Source organism: Bactrocera oleae, chromosome 3, assembly GCF_042242935.1.
Source record: "Bactrocera oleae isolate idBacOlea1 chromosome 3, idBacOlea1, whole genome shotgun sequence".
In the NCBI taxonomy this organism is placed as follows: Eukaryota; Metazoa; Arthropoda; class Insecta; order Diptera; family Tephritidae; genus Bactrocera; species Bactrocera oleae.
Genome location: NC_091537.1, coordinates 12,132,644 through 12,159,099, shown reverse-complemented (window position 1 = coordinate 12,159,099; position 26,456 = coordinate 12,132,644). Strand labels below are relative to the sequence as shown.

At 37.0% G+C, this 26,456-nt stretch overlaps 1 protein-coding gene across 3 annotated transcripts in view; it reads left to right on the top strand.

Annotated features, from left to right (window-relative positions):
- The first annotated feature begins 502 nt into the window (after positions 1-502).
- The window catches only part of wry (delta and Notch-like EGF repeat containing weary), a 58,783-nt gene continuing 32,829 nt past the window's right edge, over positions 503-26,456 (top strand). Inside the window, exons 1-3 of one of the 3 annotated variants that reach the window (XM_070107510.1) lie at positions 503-1,217; positions 13,662-18,240; positions 25,750-25,904. In XM_070107510.1, coding sequence (XP_069963611.1) covers positions 14,056-18,240; positions 25,750-25,904 — 4,340 coding nt within the window. In that variant the 5' untranslated portion in view covers positions 503-1,217; positions 13,662-14,055. Of the gene's footprint in view, positions 1,378-13,650; positions 18,241-25,749; positions 25,905-26,456 lie in introns of all 3 variants that reach the window. The other 2 variants (XM_014231421.3, XM_036366497.2) reach the window with 2 other exon arrangements.

The window sequence follows — 26,456 nt, the reverse complement described above, 5'->3', positions numbered from 1 at the left end:
TTATATACAAATCGACACAGACGCACACATTAAACTGAAAAAGTAACGTATACGCCATGTGAGCCAACCAAACAAAAAAATATGCATACATATAAATATGTATGGAACGTACTAATAGCACAGCAAAACAGTGGTTAAAAGCTTTTGGTTGCGCACGTGCGACTAACAGCATTACATGACTACAATGCCGTTGTACGCCGCAATTTAACAACAAAAACTTAAAGGCAACGCGCACTAAAACAGCAACTTCTTGTGCAGCAATCAGCTGTCTGTGGCGTAAACAATGTTGCAGACAAAATGTTTTGGTATATTTTCACCTGCCACTCCTTGGCTTGTTATTGTCCTTGCTGCCACAGCAAAATACCCAGTATTTTTACGAGTAGACACGCCAAATGCTTGACGTTCGCTCTAACGTACGCTCGCCAATGCTCTCGCAGCTTCATGACAAACTCGCAAAATCACGATTTCATTGCTATGAAATCACACAGCATCCCTGCTGTGCCAGCTAGTAGCGGAGTAACTTTCAAACGGCACGGTTCTCGTACAGTGTGCACTACACGGCGTATAAGCAACGTGTGAAGCATTTCATGCGTGTCAACTAAGCTATACAAATGTGTCAAAAGTGAAGGATAGTTGAAAGCATAATGTGCGATTTGCACTAAGAATTTTAGGCAAAAACAAATGTAAAATAATCAAACGTAATTTGTGTAGTAGAGAAACTAAAGTGACGAAACTTAAAGATGTGTAAAGTTATTTGAATAACTCGCCTTTGCCGATGTCATTGAAACTCAGTTGCTTGACAGCGCTATACTTTTACAGTTGCGCAACTAAAATTTACGTATTCATGCGCGCATAGAAGCTAAGACGTTACTAAGATAAACAAACAAATACACACACATATGCACATACACGAACATGCGGTTCTGTCCGCGAAACTGCTCTGCTGGAAATAACAAATACCCAAGTGTGTTTATGTAGTGCAAGTTGAATTTATATTTGTTTTGAACATACAACAGCACGTGTATGCCAGTGTATAAATCACAGTAGACGCTTTCAAGTACAAAGCGTTAAGTACAAAGCGCATTGCATAAGTGTGCGCGCGCGATTGTGTGTGTGCCTGTGCGGGCAAAGTGTAAAGTGCAGACAAAGCAGATTAATGTAAACGTTGCCGTTAAGGCATTGAAGGCGTGCCGTGTGGAGTGAGTGCGCATGAAACAGTAAGTGGCGTTGCATAAATCATGAACCAATGCGTGTACTATTAAATATTTCAAACTGAATGCAGATTTTACTTATACAAGTGTGTAAATGTGTTGAATGGGCCGACACGCAGAGTGCCAGACGACTGTGTGAATTGCTCGAAGGTGCGAAACGCTTGAGGTAGTTTGAGTTCGGAATATTTAAGTTTGAATTTATTAGCACACACATTTTATTGCCTGTAAGGAGTGGCACCAGTTAAACTACAGTCATTGCAGCGTATTATACATGAAATTAAAAGAGATGAATGCATAGTTATTTTTAATGAAAATGTGCTCGACGGTTTCCAAAAATATTAGTTGTGTCGTAGTTCTGACAAAATATTTGAAATTTTAGGAAAATATATTTTTTTGTACTTTCTTCTTCCCCAGAATGATATTTTTGGTGACGCCGCGAACAAAAGTTATTCACTTAATATAATTTTGAGCCAAGATTAGCGTTCGAAAAAAATTATGAATTTGAGTTAATATGTTTTTCAATAAAATATTGAGAAAAATAATTACTCTACAACACTTAATTAATTCATAAATTACGATTTTATATGTATATATGGTATATTATTTATATATTTTTAATATTAATATATTTTTAATATAAAAAATTTTCTTTTCACTGTTCAGACACACCAAAAAAGCTTTAAAAAAAATAAGCAGTGCTTATATTTATAAGAGTTAGCGCTTACTCTCAGAAAGCAGTCTTCGGCTGCGTTGAAAGAAAATTTCGAGTTCTACAAAAGAAATATTCAGGTTCTTTCTAACTGTTTGCTCGCTAAATCTTAAAGGTTTTACGCTTGGGCATGATTGGGTCAAAATATGACGAGCTTTCAAGTTCAGCGCAGCTAGTGAATTGTCTGTTAGGTAAACACTATACGTAAAGACAAACGAAAACAAGTGTATTAACCGATATTTGATACGACTCTTATACGACTTCTGGATTCACTTGCGCTTTAATGACTAACTAAAAATAACGTGCGTTTTTAGAATTTAACGTATTTTAATAATCTATAATTTTTTTGAAAAAATCTGGATTAGCTTGATTCTGTAGCCGATTTACAGGAGAACCTCTGAAAAACGCGGTCTGGCTATGAGGAAGATTCACATTAAAATTATCTCAAATTTTAACTTAAAATTATCTCAGATTCAAGAACTAAAAATTGTATTATTATTATAGCTGAATTCAGGTAATAATATTTCTGATTTTTGGAAAAATGGCGGCTTCAAAAACAAAGTCGATTTTTATAAAAAAATTTACGCTTCAAAATATCAAAAACATTTTTAAAATTTAAATTTTATCACAAATCAAACTCCTTCGTTTATTACCTAAAAAATATATCTACTCGGGTTGTGTGAAAATTTCATGTCAATCGGTCTAGCCGCTTCGGAGTAAAGTTCCCCAACGACTCTGAAAAAAGCGTTTCGAGAAAAATGCCTTTAAAAGTTTGGAAGCCTATTACATTGAATTAAAAGCAATTCTTAGAAACACGCTCATATCTTCGAAACAATTTGCTTAAAAATATTGGAGAATATTTTCATATATTCTCATTGAAATTTACATGTGTAAAATTTAATTCAAAGAATTGATGATGGCAATAAATTAATTCTTAAGTTAAAAACCAACTAAAAATTTCACTAGAAAAGCACCAAATATTAAAAATTTGGCAGCTTGCATATATGACATTCAACGCGAAGTCTCACAACGATAAAATATGCGCAAAGGCAATTCATAAACCTTTGAAACTCTGTAAGCATTATAAGTATCTTCAACCGCCTACGTAACATATATACTTGTACATACATATAAAAGACATTCACAAAATAGACGAGCTCAACCGCTAGATTAAGAAAAAATATCTTCCACAATGTCTAAAACTCCAATCAAAAAGTGAGTGCCCTAGGACTGTTTAAGCGAGAGTAGCTTGAAACCTATATTAAATCTTGCCAACACAATAAGCCTATCTATATGTGTCTCAAGTGTAATTCAGAGCATTGATTAAAAAAGCCAAACTAATTTCGGCAATATGTCAACAACAATTGAAGGTTATTGCACAACTTCCCCTAAAGTTGGCTAACTCTGATTAAAATCTAGTATTTAACGAAGCCGAGCTATGTGCGTCTTTAATAACAATCTCGCATGCATTCACACTTCTGCAGTGCGCAGGCATTTGCCTAACGTAATGTGTAGTTAGAGTAATAGTTCATAGCGCCTAGTGTCTGGCGGAAAATCAAGATAAATGTGAATTCAAGCAGCGCGCTTTGCAACTGCTCCGCAGCCATATACTTTCATTACCAACGCTGCTTTGGCACCAAAGTGCTTTCTATTGCATAGTGTTTTTATTTTTTTTCTTGTTGTCGTAGTTTTTGTAAATTTATCTGTCTATAGCAAGGCGTGCTGTGATATACATATATAAGTATCTGCATAAAGCGTTTGAAGGCCCGTAAAGTTTTACTCTGTGTATGTGTGTGTGTGTGTGTTAGTCACCACATGCAGAGGGTTTGGATTTATTTTTCAACTGTGCTTATTTACCGTGTCCTTTGCATACTTTTCTGTTTTTCAGCATGTTCTTGTTGTTGTTGTTTTTTTCTCGTTTTCTGCTTTTTGCTTAGCGCTGCCAGTTTTTTGCTGATGTCGCTGTTAATGCCGTTGGTAATGCTTTTGTGTATATGCATATATATATATATGTATGTGTGTGTGTGAAATGTTTGTTGTGACTGGTGCCACTGTTACTTGTTATTATTGTTATTGCTTTCATGCCGCCGGTTCTTTTTCCTCTCAGCTTGAGTTGTGTTACTGTATAAAACAGTTGTGGTTTTATTGCTGCTGTGTTGGCTGCCACACCTTTCCACATTTCCGTTCGCGTATGTTTTCGGCAGCGTTTCAAATTTAACTGAATTTTCCATGCAGCCACATAGGCTGTGAGTGGCGTAGTCCTGATTTGTTTCCATTGAATACCCGCAGCGTTAGTAAATTTTGTTTCATTGTTGTTTTTGTTGCTGGTATCGTTAACATTGTCACTGCCTGAGTCGCTTTGCTTCACAGCATTTTATATTACATTTGGTTTTCTTTTCACTTCGTCTTTTTTGCAAAAGTTAATACGCTCTTGATTATACCTATTTATATCGTTTTTACTTCAAAAGTAATAGTATTTAAAATTGTACTTGTAGTTTGATATTGAAAATAGCATTTCGAAAATAGTTACGAATATCAATTTCTGACATACGTAGCTTTTGGATTACTCGGTTCAATTCCTAACAAATATGTATAAATTGTTGTTACCATACCCAAATGTTGTGAGAATATTAGAGATAGTCTCTTATCTTTGCAGAAAAATTTTCTGATTCCATTCGGTCTTTTAATACACTAACGAATCAAACAGACTATACTAGATATTCAAACCGAATGACAGCACCTTCGCAGCAACCTGGCGCTAACACGTCTTCTGATTCACGCCGCATATTAAATTTCAAAAATCACTTTATTGTTTTTTAAACTATTCTCCATTTATTTTTATACACTTTTGCATGCGTTGGAACCAATTATCGAGGCACTTTTGCCACTCTGATTAAGATATCTCCAAAACATGCGAAAGCATCAACCGCCTCTTCAGGTGACGAAAAATGTTTACCGCTTGGTTTATTTTTTATGTACGAGAATAAAAAGAAGTTTTTCGGTGCCACGTCAGGTCTCTACAGACTGATGATGACTTATCAAATCGATGTTTTGAGTTTCGAAAAAAAAAACAGGCAAACATTTGCTTAGAAGTGCTTAGTGTTGGATTCGAGCCATTTTAAAACATCCATCCATATGACTGCTGTTTACTTTCGGGCTCATATCACTGAAGTCAGAGACACTGATGTCAAAGACGTGTTTCGGAGCACCGCTTTCATATTTTATTAACATTTCTCTCGACCAATCGGCACGAGCTTTTTTTGGAACGCATACCAAATTATATGGCATCTAACGCGAACAATTTTTTTTGCAATCAAATGTTCATGCAATATTGAATGTATGCTGGTCTCAAAATAGATCACATGACACCCTCGATTGAATGCACCATCGATAAACATTGTTTCCATGCTATGACCGAGATGAATATTTTAAGTTACTGTAAACAACAGAAATAGCGTTCGTATGTTAAAACGTTCTGAGTGTGTGTAAAACAATAAAAATATCAAACTTTACGATAAAGTTGTGTGTTTTCAGATTGCAACATTAGCTTTGCCAAGTCTCGAAATAAAAAAGGCAACCTGCGTAACAGCCAAATATTCTTTCACATTCAGCTTTTGTTACTAAAACCTTCGATTAACTTTGAATTATTTGCTGAAAATCAAGAACAAATTAGGATCCACAATTAAAGTGTGTCGGCTTCTCCTACTCATCTGATGCCATAAGTAGAACTCCTTTGATGTATTACCATTAGTTTCTCTCTCTCACTCTCTCTGTCAAATGCTCCTTAATCGTTTCAATAATAATTATACTCAATTTTGTAATGACTATGTCATGTTGATTTTGTAAACCCGAAAAAAAAGCTGGATAGTGAGAAAACAAGCGACAAAGGAAAATCATGATAAATATATAACCTATTTCTAAGACAGTTGCACTCAAACGGACTACTAATTACATTCTAGGATTGCAGAGCCCCGGTAGTGTATATTTAGCTTTGACTATATCTTTCACAGTCCGACTTTACTCTAGCTTATGATAGAAAATTGAAGTGCGCATGCAGTAGATTAACGTAGCTGAGTTACAATATAACATAGCTCAAGGAATTATGACGAAAGTATAAAATATTGAGTTTCTGAATTTGATTCAAAAAACATCTACTCTTAAAAATACAAAGAATATTTATTCTAGAATGCTTTCAAATATAAAAGCGCCTAAATTTTGCTATATTTTTCACATCTTAACTATATTAAAATTAAAGCAAATTTTTACATAAGCTGATGAACACAATATTACTATTACTTTTATGTAATGGTTTTTAAATAAACCCTACTAATAGTTTACCAAGGTGAAGAGCGTAAAATTTTTTAATATAATGTATAACACAAATGTGCCACGCTTTTTACGAATTCTTTAAAAAAGAGTACAAAATAGTTAAAATCCAGCGCAGTAGACGCCGCCCCTAGTTTGTGAGACGCTTGCTAATCCGCAATAATGTTGTTTGAATTTTAAAATTCAGCAGCATGCAGCTGCGTCCGAATCGGCTATGAAACTTCTATATATTTTTTTTATATGTTTGTTTGTATACACACTCTTGCGCGCACATACATAGGTACTCATCGTGTATATAAAAGATTGATTACTAATTTCGCTAAGTGCAGAACTTTGCAGCGCCAAAAAAACAACGTATACACAGTTGATTATATAAACGAGTAGTACACTTTTCACTCCGAATAACCGAAATACCGAATTTGCACATTTTACGAAATTGGCTACATTCCAAGACTCAAGGTCGGTGGAATTTGCGGCAGCGCCAACTTTTACTGGTTGTCATTTAGATGATTTATATTGCAGCATAAAAATACGAATTTTACAAAAAAATTCTTTTCATCGCTTTATTTGACTACATTATTAATTTTTTTTCTTTTTTGTTTTTGTTTTTGTTTTGTTTCTATTAACCATTCAACTGAGAAAAGCTTGTTTGCTTTTCAGTGAATTAGCGCAGCTTTGTTGTGGGTAAATCTTCGGCCGTCGTTTACATTGTTTACCCAAAAGTTCAATAGCGGCGAAGTTTTTTGTTTATTGTCGCGTCTGAGTTCATGGCGCCTAGTAAGTTTATATAATATCATTTAAATAGAAAGCATTTACTGCCATATTAGAATACATTTAAAATATTTATATATTATTTCGTTATTTATATTAGACGTTGGAGGAGTCATTGTGCTGTAATCTTCTTAAATTTCATTTATTTTTAATTTGACTGTTGTTTCAGTCACCAAATGGATTTTTTTCAAATAAAATAAAAACGGCAATACACGGGCTAATTTAGGTTTGTTTTGTTTCGAGTTGTTTGTTTGCCTCTATTAATTACTAAATGATGGTATATATTGTCAAACAAAAAATAGTAATAATTTATAATAGCATTCTAAGGAAAGTAGACGTGGCTCTAGTCTAATTTCGTACTTTCTCATACCGCTCTTTTCACCAGAAAACGATCCTATAAAACATTATTAGCTCACCTCTTTCAAATTGTTTCAGTACACCAGGCAGCCGATTAATTCCGTACTCCCTTCTCTAGGTTTCCTTAAAAATTTCCTATCCAGAATAAGCCCCAAGTACTTCACCTTGCCCTCTGGTTGAAGCACAGGGCCTCCTAACTAGGGGAGAGTAACACCAGAGATATTTATCTCATAGTAAATAAAATTAGTTCAGTTTTGTTTGGATTAATTGCTAATTCATTTCTGTCTGCCCACTTGGTTACCACATTTAGACGCCCTTGGCTAATTTTTCAAAAACGCCATTTCGAACAGTTTTAAGAATGCTTTTCTCAGTTTGGCTTGAGTACAGGTCAGAGATTGACACCAACATATTTTCAAAGTTTTCTTCGGCGAAATGAAAGACAGCCACTAAATATCAGCGATTCCATTCCGGTAATTTTGATTTCAAAGATGCATCCAATTACCGAAGATATCGGTAAAATAAGGGAAAGCCCAAGAGCTAAACATTGCACAAAGAAATGACGTTTGAAACAATTTTAAAAAAGGCTTGAAACAGAAACTCGTTATATGGTTGGTGGTCGATTCGGGGTGAGCCGAATACAAGAAAGTTCTGCTATTTGTTTGGTGGGATTTTGGTAAATGTTTCTCTAAGAGCTACTCTTCTACAGCAAACCTCAGAATTCGAACCTGTACTCTCAACAATTGGATCGTCTGAAGGCAGCAATCGGCCAGAAGCGACTAATATGTGCCAATATAAGAGGAATGTTGTTGTTTTGACATTATGAAATTGCCTTAAAAGCTGCAACAAGTTATCGAACAAAACGGTGCATATTTGACTTGAGTGGGATCATTTGACTTGAGTGGGATCATTCTAACATAATGGATTTTTTCAGTAGATCTGATGTAATACATATGTAAAAAATTGCAAAGTTTGCGATTAAACTATTAACGCCTAACAAGCAGGGTTCTTTCTCCATTTTCTTCACACCATTAGAATAGTAATTGATTGCATTAAAGCAAAATAAAAAGACTTTTCTTTTTTTACTTTTCCACAATATTATCGCGATATATTTTAATAGATCTGGCGTAGATGTGCACGTGTCTGAAGTATACAACTTTGCGCTCCACCATATCAACAGCAATTAAGGTAAATGTTAACACGCCACGTACATATGGCCGCCATAACGACACCGTTGCAAATGCATTAGTGTTGAAGTGGATATCCAACAGCTGAGAGCTGAGTTCATGCTTTATCACTGAACTGGGTTATATTGTGTGCAAGAACCATTGCACATATCGATTACATTGTCATTAATAGCGTTGAGGCACAGCCACTACATAGTAGCAGGCAATAAGCAGCTAGGCGTATACGTAACTTTTCACTTTGAGGCAAGAAGACACATATTCGAACTTATACACACACATACACACACCGGTATTTAAGTAGCTCTATATTGAGATTTACAAATTTGCCAGCAAATGCATTGAATATTGCATATAAATAGAATATACACACACACACATATACGCTGAGCAGATGGGAAGCATAAACAAACACATTTATTGAAGCCATTCAAGCGTGCAACGATTTATCTTAAGACGAAGACATAGCCATAAAAGCACTATAGGGAATATATGTATATACATGAATGTATAAACGCATAGATATGTGTTTGTATGTACATATATGTATAGCAGTAGTCGATAGACAAAGCCGACTAAGCAACAATGTTTTACTTAGGCAGTTGGGCGTCGTTGTATGATTTTGCCTGCATTTTCAGTATGTCGTTGGTGAGTTTAGGTGCGTATAGCAAAAGGCAATAGCTGCACACACACGCATACAATGGTTTGCTATATACATACACACTAACATACATACTAACATGTGTAACTGGCAATATTTGCTGTTGATCGCTTGTGTACGCCTGTGACAAACTACCCAAAAGTACCAGGATTAAGTCTGAATGATGCGGCAAATGCTTGTCTCATGTCGTGACGGTATTAATACGTTACAACATACGCACACACGCACGCACGCATATGCCAACATGCTTACATGCACATTTATCTTAGCTCGAGGATTTGTGGTGCCTAAGATGTATTGAGTAAAATCAATTAAGGCGGAATGATATTGAATGATGTTGAAAATAATGAGATATAAGATAGTGCAAATGCAAAGCATAGAAATAGACTCGCTTTAGGGTGGAAAATAAAGGCAAGGATTATTAGGATTTACTAATGTTGCTTATGTAGCAAACTGACAGCCAAATGAATTATGTAGCCTTTTCGGTTAAAAAGTAGTAATTTAAGTGAAACTTATGGCCGATCTTTGACTATTGAAAAGAATTTAATTTAACACCAAGTAATTTTATGGGTTTTAGAAAAACACTAGAAATAATAAAACGTTTGTTTTACTAGAAAAATAAAATAAACATTTAGCAAAAGTAGTACTGGATTTTTTAAACTGACTCAGCTCATCATGCTAATCATTTATATATATATATTTTATAGGTTTTAAGACATTTACTTCTGGGTGGTAAAAATTGCGTGGGAAATTTAATATACCCTGTTCAGGATATAACTAGTATGATATATGCTTACCGAATTTTTTACCTGCCGCAGACAGTATCAAGCTTCTGAACTCAGCTTTCATCCTCTAATATGTTTCCTTGTCACAGAGAAATCCTTACGCTCCACCTCTTTAAACCATTTGAAGATATAAATGCCTTCAACAAGACAAAAATTAACACAAAAAAAATTATTAGACTTTGTGGCACCACCCTAATGGCTTTACAAGTATATTTTGCTACACAAACTTCTGCCTGACAACAAAAATACTATCTCACTTAGTTTTTTTTAAGGCAGACGTCAACTTAAAACAATCTAAACGGCTGATATACACACATACCGTACATTATGCACTGATACATACATCTAGATATATGTCGAAACGTCAATATTTGCTTATATTGATGTTCTTCAACCCATCATTTGCAAATACATACATACATGCTAACGTATTTAAAATATCTCAATTAAGAATGCTTGCATGTTTAATAGTTTGGAAGCGTGAGTAAGCTTAAATGGCAGCGAATATGCATGGAGAAACGTGAAGAAACGAAGAAAGTAAAGGAAAGCTAATAAATTGTTATAGTTGAGAGTTTGTTACAATAATTTGCGTATACAAACATACATATACTAGATTTAGGATAAAGTTTCTAGCGCATTAATTGGTTATAATTCAATATAATGAGGGACTTAATGATTGTTAACATGAAATGGATTCAACAGCGAAAGAGAAAACCAGAATTTATAAAGCGCAAGAGTATCTTTGTGTCTACTTCGCGACTGGTTATGAAATTGTAAGCTTTTCCAGTAAGAGAGAAAAATCTTGAGTGATGACTTCTAGTTTGTATTTTGGAAATGAAGCAGCAACTCTGAAAAGTGTTTTGAGCGAGGTTTGAAAGCAGAATTCGCTGCGTAAAGAATGATAACGGCACGATCACTCAGAACTACAGAATTGTTTTATTTTTTAAAGTTTATTTGAAAATCTCACACTGATGTGCACGAAGTAAAATTTGATAACGAAATCATACATATGAAGGGGTATCGGCAGTGTTGTTTGAAAAGTAAGGAAAATTACCAAAAAACCAAATTAAACAAACGAAAATCAAATATAAGCCGCACGGTGTGCCTACTGACAGAAGAGTTTATAACCATTTGCAGATAAAAACAAAACTTGATTTTTTGTTTGTTATACATTTTTTTAAATTATGGATTCACTTGATCCCGTAGACGCTTTCCAAGAGCACGTCCGAAAAAAGCTGTCTGGCGGTGAGAGAGTTTTCTGTCTCAAATTATCCCAAACCAAAAATCAAAAGCAATTTTTATTACGACAGATGGATACAGGCAATTATCGAAGGACTAGTCAAAATTTCGATTTTTCACAAAGAGGTTTATTTCTTCTATAATTTTTTTTCTAATTTTTATTCGTCGAGGTAGGGATCTGCTTTTCAATTGCCTACCGTTTTCATAGTAGCACCTGTTGGCAAGAGTTATTCTGCGCTTGATTTCCACGCTTAGATTGTTGGTGGACTTTAGGCTGGTTCCGAGATATAAAAAGTCCTTAACTTTTTATAATTTATAGCTGCCTCCGGAGACATAGTTCCTAAGATGCGAGGAATCTTTGTTTGTGACCTTCAGGTATCCGAGGTTTCGCTGTATGTTATAGTGATCCGATATCGGCAGTTTCGACTTATGAACCGCTTCTTGGTGAGAAATAGATGTGTGCAAAATTTCTGGTCGATATATCAAAAACTGAGGGACTACATTGCATATATGCAGACAGAAACACGGACATGACTAAATCGACTCAGCTCATCAAGCTGATCAATTACATACATACATACTTGTACTTTGTATTTCTGACGTTTACTTTTGGGTGACAAATAACAAACATTAAAGCAACAAGTAAGGAAGGGCTAAGTTCGGATGTAACCGATTATTTTATACTCTCGCAAAGTCAAATAGTATACTCGTTTGAGATTTCTTTGTGAATTGACTGATATTTTCGGTAGAAGGTCAACTATAGGCACTGGGGTCCACATATTTAGTACTTAGGGGCTTAAACAGTTTTCGTTCGATTTAGAATTTTTGCCACAAGGTGCATTATTCACGCAAAGTTTTAGCCCGATACAGTCATTGTTGCCTGATTTGCATAGTGGAAAGTGAAAGAATCAGAAGGAATTTAAAATGGTGTTATATGGGAAATAGGCGGGGTTGTAGTCCGATTTCACCCATTTTCGCACTATGACATAGAACCATGAAAAGAACGTTATGCACCAAATTTGGTTGAAATCGGTTAAGCAGATCTCAAGATATGGGTTTTCACCTAAAAGTGGGCTGTGCCACGCCCACTGTCTAATTTTGAACGCGGCTCCTATAAAGTCATCTTATACCATCTCAGAGATAAAATTTAATGTCTCTGGCGTGTTTAGTGCTTGATTTATCGCGCTTTTAGTAGTTTTTAACAGTACCGTTATATGGGGAGTGGGCGGAGTTGCTACCCGATTTCAACTATTTTCACATCGTCAATAGAAGTGCTAAAAACATTTGCTTCTAGTGAATTTTGTTATTATAGCATTAGCGGTTTAGGAGATATGCACATTAAACCTATTAGAGGCGGGACCACGCCCACTTTTTAAAAAAAAATTTTAACTGCAGATGCCCCTCCCTAATTTGATCCTGTGTACCAAATAACAGTCTTGTATCTTATTGCGGAGCTTAGTTATGGCAAGTTATTTGTTTTTGATTAATGGCGTTTTGTGGGCGTGGCAGTGGTCCGATTACGCCCATCTGCAATACCAACCGTCTCACGGTACCAGGAAATATTTCTACCAAGTTTCATAAAGATATCTCAATTTTTACTCAAGTTAGAGCTTGCACGGACGGACGGACGGACGGACAGACAGTCACCCGGATTTCAACTCGTCTCTTCATACTGATCATTTATATATATATAACCCTATATCTAACTCGATTAGTTTTAGGTGATACAAACAACCGTTAGGTGAACAAAACTATTATACTCTGTAGCAACAGGTATAAATAATTTACGGGCAATCTGAGGTCGGGAAAAGGAAGGAGAGGGGCATGGTTGAATTTTTAAAGTTAAAAACGGTTTATCGCGATTTTCTTTAAAACTACGAGTGTTATACGAAAAGTATTACTATGGTAAATTTTCTCAGAAAATGCAAAAAAAAGAACGCACTGATAACTATAAATTTTACTCTTTTTTATAATTTTCAAAGGCTTCTCCAGTAGTCTAAATATATGTGTACATATAGTAAAAACACGCATTCAATAAAATTCTTCTTAAAAAAGTAATAATTGAGTCTAGCGCTTCGCATAAAGGATAATGTGACACAAGCAAATATATACATACGAGTATACCGTTCTTATATATGTATATTCTGCAATTATGCGACATCATGAGCAAGTAACTATAATGCGTTTCCAGTTAATTTGTTGAAGCAATTCAAGTCACAATTTCAGAAAGCAACAAATATATAAGAACTTTCATGGAAATGCAAACACAAAAACGCTTGCATGCATACCACTTAATTGGCATTGTTGCAACAAAACTACCATACAAATATGTTTGCCTTTAAAGAAGCTATACTTCATTTCATGGTAATAATTTATTTTCTCTTTTCCTTTTTCCTTTCAAACGATGCAGTTTCCATTTAGTTGCAAAATTGAGCAACAGAAAACAATGTCACCAGTAGCACCACAAGTACCGCTAGCAAATGTAGACTTTAAACTAAAAGCACCAACAACAACGTTACGAGCAGCTATTGCAACAACGGAAGTTCTAATATTGGGTAACGCAGAGCATAATAAAAACTTAACCAAAAGTTTAATAAAAGTTAAAGAGTAAAAGAACAGAGTAAAAGAACAGTGAGTCCAGCAGAGTGGTGCACAGAGCACCGGGTGTGCAGCGTTTTGAGTACGCCTACCGCATCAGAGCGGCGGAAATAGACGATAACAGGAAGTGTGAGAAAAACAGGAAGTGCTAAAATAGCAAAAGCCAGCCAAAATACATCCACACACACACACATACACAGCCGAAAATTCTGCGGAAATGTTTACAAAAATGCAAAAGTTCTACATTTTAGCATTTTCAATTGCAACAGTGTTGGCGTTTGCCGATGCAAATGGTTTCGCCGAGTCAGGTTTACAAACAGCGACAACGACAGAGGAAGCGCCGATAGTGGGTGCGACGGTGATAGTGGGTGAGCAGGCATTGGAACGCGTGCAGGCAGGTGGGGATGCAAAAGCGACGCGACAACAAAAACCGGCGATGACCCACACACAGCCGCTAACAACAACCGCAACAGCAACGGCAGCAGCAGCAACAACAACAACAACCGTAACATTCGGATCCTCAAATGCGCCAGCAACACTAACGTCGGCAAACGATGCGGACGAGCAAGTTTTGAATACCGCAACAGCAATGCCAGCAGCAGCACAGCCAGCTGAGGGAATGAGTAATGAGCAGGCAAAGCCAGCACAGCTGCAACAACAGTACGCAGTAGAGAACGTAGCAGTAGAGAAGGCCGCAGCAGCGGTTACTGAAGCGGGTGGAAACCAGCAAGTATATGGCTTTGTAAAAAATGATATTAGAAAGGGGCCAACAGCAACAACAAACCAAATTAATGCTGCGGCATACGAGCATGGTGTAGCAACACCAGTCATGCCCACGAGTAGTGGCAGTGCATCAGCAGGCGGTACAGCAAGCAAATTTAGGGAAGCGCCAACAGTGGATGCCGAAAGTAAATCACGTGCGGATACACTACCGCTAGGCAATGGTGCGGCGAGTAATGGCGGCGGTGCAGCAAAACCCAAAGAGCACGGAAATGTAGCAAAAACACAAATCATTAAAAATGCAGAGGAGTTGCGTATAGCGCGCCAGAACGACAAGCGAGCGGATGTGTATGCAGATGAGCTGGTTGGTGAGCGCAACGAGTCCAAAGTAGGGGAAATTGAAACAGCCGACAGCGTTGCAAATGCTGAGCGCGGTGTTAGAAAAGTGACAAAGCAGTGGGAGGCCGATAACAAAATGGAAGCGACTAGTGACATACAGCCAATTGTGAAGGAAAATAGCGGAACTGTTCAAGTGAAGAAGCCACAAGAGGATGCAACCGCAATGTGGTTAAGAGAGGAGGTGACTACAAGCAAACAGATGACAGGGGCAGTCGACACTAACACTTTAAGAGCGAAATATACCGACAGCGCGGAGACAGTCACAAAGTCATCGGCAACCGAAGCGGCAACGGTAGAACCAGTAAAAGATTCAGTAAAAGATGACACAGCAACAGCACAAACAACAAAGGATAGCATCAATATTGAGCTGCGACTCAAAGATGGGCTATACCGCATTAAATTGGCTGAAATTGTAACAGACGAATACAATGGCAGTGATGCGGAGGAGCAGCAGATGCAGCAGTCAAAAGCTGATGCACCAATGACGGGCAATACAACTGCAGCGGGTGCCAACAAACCAAGCGCACTACTAGAAATACAAGTGAGCGCAGAAGAGGAGGAATACAGCAAAGCACGAACTGCAGGGGAGTTGACAACAATATCTGCGCTACATAAACTACAAAAGCAACATGCAGTCACTGAACAACTAGGCCAACATGCACAGCACACTACACAAACTGCACTGATAAAACCAGTTAAACAAAAAGCACAACAACAGCCAGGAGAACAAGAGCTCAAGCAACAACAGCCACAACAGCAACCAAACCAATTACGCCGCAAGCTGCCAGCGCACCAAGATATAGAAAACCGACAGGTGCAGCAACACAAAGCACACACCGCAAGCGAGTTGGATAACATGAATAGCCAGCATATGAAAAACAACAACCACAACAACAACGAAAAACAGAATGACCATGTCGAAAACACAAAGCACACAAGCACTGTAATTGTGTCGCGATCCACGCCACAGCCCACGCCGCCCGCACTCAACATAGTTGATCTATATCCCATGAAAATGGAAGATTTCAATCCAATTATACGTGACTCCAATGCGAAGTTGTTAAAAGCGCGTACCATCTATAAGCCGGTGGATAGCGGCGAGGATCAGCCGTTGCAACCAGCTGACGGGTTGTACGAACGTGCCGACGACGTCAAGGAAATAAGACACCAACAGAATTTATTTCCAAATGAAGTGAATGCGCTGGATAACATTGTACAACGTTACGACAATATCAATAATTTGGCCGCCGCACAGCACAACGTCAATCGTAGGCCAGTAGTAGGCGCGGCAATAACAACAACAGCCACGACACAGAGTAATGGAGTTGTAGCGGCAACTATTAGCCAACAAGCAGAACGCCGACAGCAGCAGGCCGATACCATCAGTGATTTCACCGGAAAACTGCTAGCCGAACAGGATGGTGTCATTACGGAAATCGAGCAAAAGTTCCGCTTGAATGAGTTTGCAGCAACGCCGACAATGTTGGCCACCGAATCAGCGACAACAAGAGCAACAACAAGTAAAGAACGACAACTGACTGGCGGCAAAGCGAACTTTAGTGTCAACCACAAAGTGCAACCAACCAAAAGTGTCGGCAATAAATACGCTAAATATAAAGGCGCTGGTATGCAACGCAGTACAACGCAACACGACTTCATCGAGCGACGCGTCAAGAAAAGTTTCGACTTTCCCATGCATCGCGCAGCCAGCGTCAGCGATGCACTCGGCATGCCACATGTCGATTTTGCCAATACAAAGTTCAACACGGATGGCGGCGGCACGCAAAGTCACAGCGAAATGACGGTTGGTGGCACGGAGAGCGGTAATGGCGCACTGAGAGCGGCGCTTGGCACACATCCGGAATTTTCGACGACCAAATTCTACAACAGCAAAGAACTCTACAATGAAATGATGCTACACAATCGGCAACGGCTAAAGGCAAAAGCCAAGGTAGAGCAGGCAGCAGCCGCAGCGGCAACAGCAACAACAACCAAAAATACCGTCGAAAGTGCGGCAAGTCGATTTGCGTTACGCCAAAGTGCAAAGTTGGCAACTTCAAAGTATACGCCAAACACAGAAACAAGCAAAGCAATTACGGGTGAAGTGCACATGAACTCGCAGCGTCGGGTTAATAGCGACAGCGTGACCAAGAATGTAACTGAATTGCGCGCAGATAACAAAGTTGCGGTGAATGAGGGCGGCAGCGAAGTACAACGCGTTGTGAAGGCGATAAATGTTGCAGCGAACGCAGAAAAGAAAGGCGAAGTGCAGTTGAGTCAGCTGGTGACGCCAGAAAATGCACAAAACGTAAAGGAAAACGCGCAAATGCTGACTGTTGCAACCACCATTAGCTCAACAAATATCCAACCCACTGTTGGCGACAAACCGACTAAGAAATACCAAAAAGAATTGCAACGCGCTAAATTGCTGCTCAAGACACTTTTGTTGCCACCGACAAGCGTTAATGTCACCAGTGCGAACAAGTTCAATCCAACAGCAGCCACAGCCACAACAACGCGCGTAATTGCAGCAGGAAATAGCCAAAATTACAGCAGTGAAGCCAATTTGCACACACCACACACAGCTGCCGACACGCCTGACACAGTCACAGTTACGGCAAGTCATTTAGATTTAGTTGCAACGGCCAAAACTTTTGACATTATGTCGTTGTCGCGTAAAAGCCAAGCCGTTACGCCTCCCATAGCAACGGATGCAGCTGTTGGCAATATTGACAGCGCCATCGACAGTGCAATGACGAGCCAGCCCGTTGCCGCCGCGTCACTGAAACGGGTTAATTTTGATGGCGTTGACATAGCGCATGTTAAGCGCGCGCAACTAACGCGCATTGCAACAACTGCCTCAACTACAACAAGCAAAAATGGTATGACAACAGCTGCGACGATTTCTTCTAAAAAACATTTTTCGCCCACAACTGCAGCAGCAGTTGACGCCACAACTCCAACGTTGCTTCTCTATCCATATCCACAGTTGCAGCATACAAAGACGACCCATATTAGCCAACCGCATGATACCACAGCCACAGCGCGCAGCACAAGCAGCACAATGATGTCTGCCGCTCGCACCAACACCACCTCCACCTCCAGCACCACCATTACCACCGCAAATCTCTCGAAATCCTCCTCAAAGCCAATCGTCCGACCACGCATACTTAGTCGCCTGCAGGAGAAAATCAACTCACTCGAATGTGAAATACAAAACGTGCCAAGCGATGCGCACTTGTGGCGCGGCAATGAGACGCATGAACTGCTGCTACCCATTATGGTGAGTAGGACAATTGCCTTTATGAGTTTTGGTATCGTGTTCTATTTATTATATTATACTTATTTTTTATTCCGCATAAGCCTGCAAATACGTATATTATTTATATTAGCAAATATATGTATATTGCAAGGTATTACTGTGTGCCCACTACTAGCAAAATATTAACACGCGTGTGTGTATTTGTGCCTTTGTGTATGGTATTTGATAAGTAAACCTTTATTGGCTTTCATAACAAATTCATTGTATTATATGAAATATATATAGCCTTCTTTATATGTAAAGTAAATATTTATGATATATGTAATACCCTGGCTTTAAATCTCATTTAGCCCTGATTGTTACACATTTCTTGGGTCACTATAATGATAAAAAGAAATATATAATATATTAACATTTTGTATGTGTATTTTCATCCGTTTTGGCTAAATATAATGAAGTTTATTACCCAAAAGATTTGTGTTGGCATATTTCGAACAAAAACAAGAAAACCCATTGATTTTAGCTGCAGTGAAGTTATAATACCCCTTACAGCGGCATTTTTTTATAGCATAAAAGGATATCAAAATATATTTAACTCGATTTTGATCGAGCAGTGTGAATGACAGCTAAATGCTATAGTAGTTCGATCTGAACAAATTCTTGCGAGATTGTATCGTTGCTTAAGACAATAATTAATGCTAAATATCTGGAAAGTATCTGGTCACATAAAAACGTTTCACATGCAAGGACTTGAGTTTGATAGATCAGTTTGTTTGGCAGCTAAGTGGTTCGATCTGAACAATTTCTTTAATAGTTATACCATTGCATTAAAGAATAATTCATGGCAAATTTTGTGAAGATATCTCCTCAAACAAAAAAGTTGCCCATACAAGAACTTGATGCCGGTCGCGCGATTTGTATGGCAGCTATACGCTATAGTGGTCCGATCTACACAATTTCTCCGGAGATTATACCTTTCTTTGGGAAAATAATGGATGTAATATTTCGTGAAGATAATTTGAAAAATAAAAAGGCTTTCCATACAATAACTTGATACCGATTGTTCAGTTTGTATGACAGCTATATGCTATAGTGGTTCGCTAGGAAGAAGAGGGTTTGTGCAAAATTTCATAACGATATCTCAAAAACTGAGGGACTGAGAAAGACGAATGGACAGACGTAATTTTCTAAATAGCCTCAGCTCATGACGCTGACCATTTATGTATATTTATAGAGCCTCCGATGTTTCCTGCTGGGTGTTATAAACTTCGCGGCAAACTTAATATACCATCTATTGTTCAGGGTATAGAAATATGAAGTCTAACTGTATTAGAGTTCACGTTTATCGCTTACAATTGGGGATTATATTTCTTTTTCGTCATATTTTTGTTGTAGAAAGTTGTAGCCCTCCAAACTCATACTTCCCATGTCTTCTAAATTGGTTTAGAGAGTTGAGATTGGACTTTAAATACAAGAAACTTTTTTTTTGTCAGAGTCGGTTAGTCAGAGAATATGTAAATTTAGTTTAGCTTGTAGCTCTTCTAAACTTATTTAATAGACTCATCTCATCTCTAGGATAAATCAATGTATCTAAGAACGGTAGGTATTTGCTATTTAGTAGTATTAACCTGTTGGGTGATTTTACGCAAGGGTTAGGGATGGGTTGCTCAGATTACTCAAGGTTACCGCTTAGTGTGTTAGGCAAATCGATAAGATAATATAAGAACTTTTCTTCTAACAAAGACCATAACAAAAAATTTCATTATAGTTGCTGGTAATAACCCGATTAAGACACTCACGCGAATGCGCGTAGTAGGAAAACTTCCTTTCGGTTAATGAGGTGAATAGATCACTAACCTTCTATCCACTTAATCAGCTGTGAAGTTTTAGATTCGAACCAGTGGCTTAGTAATAAGCTAAAGAATCTTAACAGCTGCTTATAAACAGTTATATATCTCTCTCTCTCTGCCCCTCTCTCTCTCTTTCTCTTTCTATAATCTTTAAGCGAGCAACACCTACTTGGAATAGAATTCTATAACTAATAATCAGCTATGTATGTCTAGCTATGACTCTTTCCCCCTCTCATTCTCTATATTACTTTTAGAGTAATAATCAGCCATATATGTATGTTTCTTTCTCTCTCTCACTCTCTTATATCAGTTTTGGCTAGTAACATCATGTTGGGTCTAATTCTCTTAATCTAAAAATACCGTTCAATAGATGGTTAAGATATTATTACAATATGTAATCACAATACCTTTGAAATACATATAAACTTTGTATAAAACTATTAAATAGCTATATATGATATATTTATTATTATTTATGTGTGTTGGTGCTACTTTGTGTCAGAGGCAAGCGAGTAAATCAGCAGCAGCTGCTGTCCGAATAAACGAATAATTTTCCCCTTTAAGGGTGGAGGTCAACAGAAGATTGCTGTTAATTAAAAAGCATTCAACGCTCCAACAATCAAACGAACTGCCCGCAGCTACAAGAATACCCAGATAGGATAAGTGCTTCAAATGCAACACACAACTACAACTACAAACACGCTCAGTTCTGCATTTGTGCATAGCTCGAGTGCGCAATAACTGTGTGGTGAAATTGAAATATAAAAGAGGTCAGTACAATTGAGTGTACAAACATACGATATTGCAGCTTGTTAAGAAACTTTATGAGCTGCAAGCAAATGAGAGAGAAATTTTAAATTTTCGAATATTTATAAAAAAAAAAATATTGAAAAAAAACTAATATGGAGAAAAAGTAGCTGAACATCTTGTTCAAGGATTTGAAATTACAAACTGCATTTTTATACAAAACATTTTCGAATATATAACAGCATTATATTCACACCAATTGACTCGACTCCACCAATAAAAGCAAATAAATAAATGTAGAATATTCAAGTAATGCATTCACGTTGGGATTATTTGAGCACACAATTACTTGATTTACACCAAAATAAACACAATATAAAATCGGAACAGCTGGACGCTGTCGAGTTCGCACGCAGAGCCAGCATGTGTTTGTAGAACATCATATATGAACTTTCGCTTATAACACAATGGAAAGCACTTGAGCAAACAAAGATGAGCTCAAACGAGTACACTAAAGGCACGTATGGTTATACACGATATACCCAGTAGGACAGAGCAAGCGTTAATGTTCGATAAGTGGATTTATAAATAGAGAATAAATGAACGAAGTTGGCTCTCATCGGTTTTTTTTTACCAAGAAGCTGCTCATTTGTCGAAATCTCCGATATCGAACCACTATGCTGTCTACAAACTGTACGATCGAAATCAAGTCCTTTTATAGAAAATTTTTTTATTTGACAAATTATCTTCGCGAAATTTGGCAGAGTTTATTACTTCAGGCATCGATACAATTTTAAAAATATTGTTCAGATCGGACTACTATAGCGTATAGCTGCCGTATAAACTGATCGATCGAAATGAAGTTTTTGCATAGAAATCTTAGGTATTTGACAAGATATCTTCACAAATTTTGGCACAGTTTATTATCAAAGGTAAAGCTGCAATATTCGAACAAATTGTTAAAATCGGACTAGTATTGCTTATAACTGCCATACAAACTGACCGATCAAAAATATTTTGATACCCTTTTAGGCTATAAGAAATGCAACTCGGAAGGGAATTATAGCTTCGGTATACCCGAAGATATTTTTTTTTTTTTAATTTAATTTTATGCTATAAGAAATGCATCTGCGACGATTATTGTAGCATTTGTTCTTGATAAGTTTTTAAATATACTTCACTTCTCCAATTTGATTCTAAGTAATACAAATTGAAAGTAAATCTTAAAAAAAAAATTAATTAAATTTTAAATTCGCAAATGAGTACTGCAACGGTGCTCATATTTTTGTTGGTATACCAACATATGTAAATTGTACATTCTTTCCAATGGATCCATAGAACAATTATAATCATACCACCGCCGATTTAAGCCGAACCATAGCTCATTTTGCATACTTTCCATAAAGAGCCAGCTCAAGTGTGTGAACATTGGATACTACAAGTATATAGTATGGCAATGAGTTTGTGTGTGTGTGTACACGCACCTCCAATAAGTAGTGGCATTATGCGGTAGATATTGCTGGGAATATTAAATCCTTCGTACTCTGAGCATACACTTGCCCAGCGGATCAAATTACATACATACATAGACGCACTTGAAACCCATACAAGCCAGACGCCACTTAAACACAAAGTCATATGCACACGCACACACGCCTCTCAAGCAGGCACCGTTATGTTGATAAGCACACACAGAGAATATACGAACTCGCCAGCAGGGTAGAGGAATATGCAAATGTACTCTATACTTTAACTGAAAATTCTATGAAAACTGTATGATGCTGAAGGGTATGCTTGCAACAACAGCAACATCATTGAAAAGAAGTTACAGTACGCACACACACAAATATGTAAAAAAATTTCCGGTCAGTTTATTTTCTATTACAGTGAAATTTCCATACTTTTGTGATTTGTAAATTTGCACGCAGAAAAACAAATTGCCAACAGAAAAGGAAATAGAAAAAGTAGAAAAAGTAGAAAAAAAAATGATTTGAAAAGGTTGTAAAAAATCAAATAGACTACGAATAAGTAGAGGAAATGAAATGGAGAGTATTTTAAGAAATACGCCATGCGTGCGCAGACGATATACACGAAAACAGCATAGTAATTGAACAACAAACGGTAACTGCGTTGGTTCACAATGAAAGGGAAAAGGTTCTGCTGGGCGGTGTAAATGCGAAAAAGTTTTGCCTGTACTCCAGTAACTTTCAGCAAGTGATATTGCTTTTGTATTTAAATAAAGACCAAATTACCAACCCTTTGCAATAACTTATTTAAGCTGCAAAGTTTTGTGAAAGGAGTACAAAAGCTTAATGAGACAGAGAAGTACAAAAAATGCAGAAAAAGCTTATGTAATGTGTTAAAAAAAAAACAAAAAAGAAAACTTGGAAATCAGACATAAAATCATAATTCATCATAATAATCACTACTATTTTACCGACCGAAAACAAAATAAGAAAAAACGGTACTTTAGTTTCCACCGATATCGTGGTCCCATCTGCATGATTTCTGGGGAGATTTGCTATTGCATTGGTTAATAATTTATTCTAAATCTTTACGTAATTTATATCTCGTTAAATAAAAAAAAATTCCATACAAGGACATGATTTCGATCGTTCAGTTTACATGGCAGCTATATGCTATAGTGGTCCGATATCGGCATTTTCGACAAATGAGCAGTTTCTTGAAGAGAAATGAACGCGTGCATAATTTCAAATCGATATTTCCAAAACTGAGGGACCAGTTCGCATATATACCGACAGACTGACGGACATTGCTAAACCGACGCAGCTCGTCATGCTGATCATTTATATATTATATATATATAAATATTTTACGGGATCTCAGACGTTTCCTCCGAGGGTTTTTGACCTTCTTGGCAAACTGTATATGCCCTGTTCAGCGTATAATAAAAAATTAACCGAAATTTTTGAACAAAAGGTCTAAATCCCTTTAAAAAAATATACCTATGTGTTTGCATTCTCAAATTAAATACATGTAATATAAATCAAAATCTGAAAATAATGTTTTGAAACACGTTTTTTCCGGACAATTTTTAATATATGTTCGTAAACATGCCCGTCTTCCATATAAACCTTTGGTTCATAAATACTAAGTATGTGATAACTGGCATAGAGTGGCTGTATAAATATCAATGCTTAACCGATTTGGACCTCTCAGTGCACCGCAGAAACAAGAGAGATCAAAGCACAACCGCAACTAAATATATCTATATATCGTCGTTTTGTATATAATCTGTTCAAGAACCAGCATAAGAAAAATTAGCGCATCATAATTTAGCAAATATGGTGATCTTGATATGTGGAAACTCTTTCACAAAAATGAGCGCAATCGGTCTAAACCGGGGGCCACATTTATACTAAGATTTCCTCTTGTGCCACATATCGGCCTCTTAAAATAAAATTTAGCAAAATAGGAGGCAGCTGTTAGCAATCGGCTTACAGCGTCCTTAGATTTAATCTTGAATCCAATTTCGATACCTAAATGAGATGTTGTATGATTAAAATTGGGTCGGATTGTTTCGGCATGGTGTGATCCGGTGCAAAAATGCTTCACAATAATCCAATTTCCAACGTCCAGGCCAAATAGGTCCGGCTCCTAAGTCTACGCAAACTTACACAAAACAATTTCCCCGGAAAGAGTTGCCATATAATGTGTGTAAAACTGAAAATATTAATTAAAATTGCTTATTAAAATGTATACTATAAACGCATGAAAAAGTATTCACATAAGTAGTTTAAATATTTAATTTTCCGAATCAGAATACTTTGCAACCGCAAGCTTTTCGACCGTTTTAAAATCCCAAAATACAGCTAAAACCGTTTAATATATATACACTTTTATTGCGAGTAAACAAAAATTAAAATCTTATAAATATTGCAAGGATGAGCATGGCTGCGTTTATCCGGCACTGAACAACGGCCGCCAAAAACAAATTAAGGAAATCTCGCAAAGGGAAAAAATTGCAAAAAGAGGATATACACCCGCATATGCTAATGTAATAAATTTTGTGGTTATAACCCAGTACGCACTACAACTCACACCCCTCAACCGCAAAAGGACAAATTCAGATTTCGCCTGTTTGGCCAGCTCGAATGTTAAAGCGAAAGCCCGTTGACCTTTTGCTAAGATATGCAAATTTTTAGGACATAATATTGCTCAATAAAAAAAGAACACAGAAAGAACTTAAAGCACAAAAAATACGCAACTAAGTCCAAATGCATATACCTAAGGCGCACGCATAAATATTCATATGTACGTGCATGTGCGAGGAAATGAGGTCTTTAGCACGCCCATCAATAAATATGCACATGTTATTTTTGTGTGAAAAAGGACGCATATCGACTTAATCCATTTACATATGAGCGACATATTGAGTTGGTTGGGTTCAAATTTTCGCATATTAAGTTTGCGTTGACACAATAAAATTCGTGGGCAACGCCGTTATGCGACAAATGAAAGGCATATTTTTGTTGTGGTTGTAGGTCACACAAGGCAGATATTGCTGTTGATATCTGTAACTTTTTCCTTATTTTGCCATTCATGTAGTTGCATATGTAGCGGCACATGCCCACAGAAGAGTAGCTACAGTATGTAATTGTGTTAGTGGCTTCCGGAAATCGCATGCAAACTTTGACAATAACATTAAAACTAATTTGCAGCTCTGTGTACACAAGCACGTGTTGGTATTTATAAGGTACAGTTATATACAAATTTATACAAGTATGAATAATATTCTCAATATAATTGAAATATGTTCAATATTAGAAAATCAAAAAAAAATTTTTTTTTAAAAGAAAATTAATTTTAGTGTAGCCCTAAAATTTGTAAAATAGTTTAAAATTAATAGAAAAATATTTTTTGATTTTTACTTTGCTTTAATTAATTACTTTTACAACATTGTCAATTACAGACCTCCGAGAATTGCCCATACGGCGGTACAGACTGTTCGCCATTATTAGTCTCCTGGGAAGGTGAAGCCGAAATACAGTCGGGCGATATTTTAATCGTGGAAATCAATGACACTTTACTGCATTTCAATCAGCATCACATCACGCACACCAGTCTGTGAGTACTACACAAAAAGCACAAAACATAAAATGATATTTTTAAATAAATGTTTAAGAGTTGTTAACACATTCTTTTAGATAAATATGTCGCACTATATGCTGGGTATTGAATGTGTGTTATGGATAAGGTTACCAATTTAATATGCGATATGTGAAAAAGTTCATATAATACTTGTTAGCCAAATATTGTTTCCAAAGTTTCGTCCATTTAAACTGAACGCGTATACCGAAATGATATAAAAACAAATTTTCTTAGATTGATACGACATAACTTCTCGTAAGTTCGTGTGATCTACATACGGCGATTAGTGTGTGTCTGGCAGCTGTTTGTATAGGATGCGCACAGTTTGTCTGGCGACTTTTAGCATGGAAAACAATTGAACAACGATGAAAATTTGGTGTTTAAAAATGAAGACTCGGCTACGGATTCGTTAAAAATATTGCAGCTAAAGTAGACCATCAAACTTTACAACGAATGTAAGTAGTTGAATGGCACAAAGCATTCAGTGAAGGTTGTGAAGTCATGGAAAACTTTCTTCATGTGAGTGCA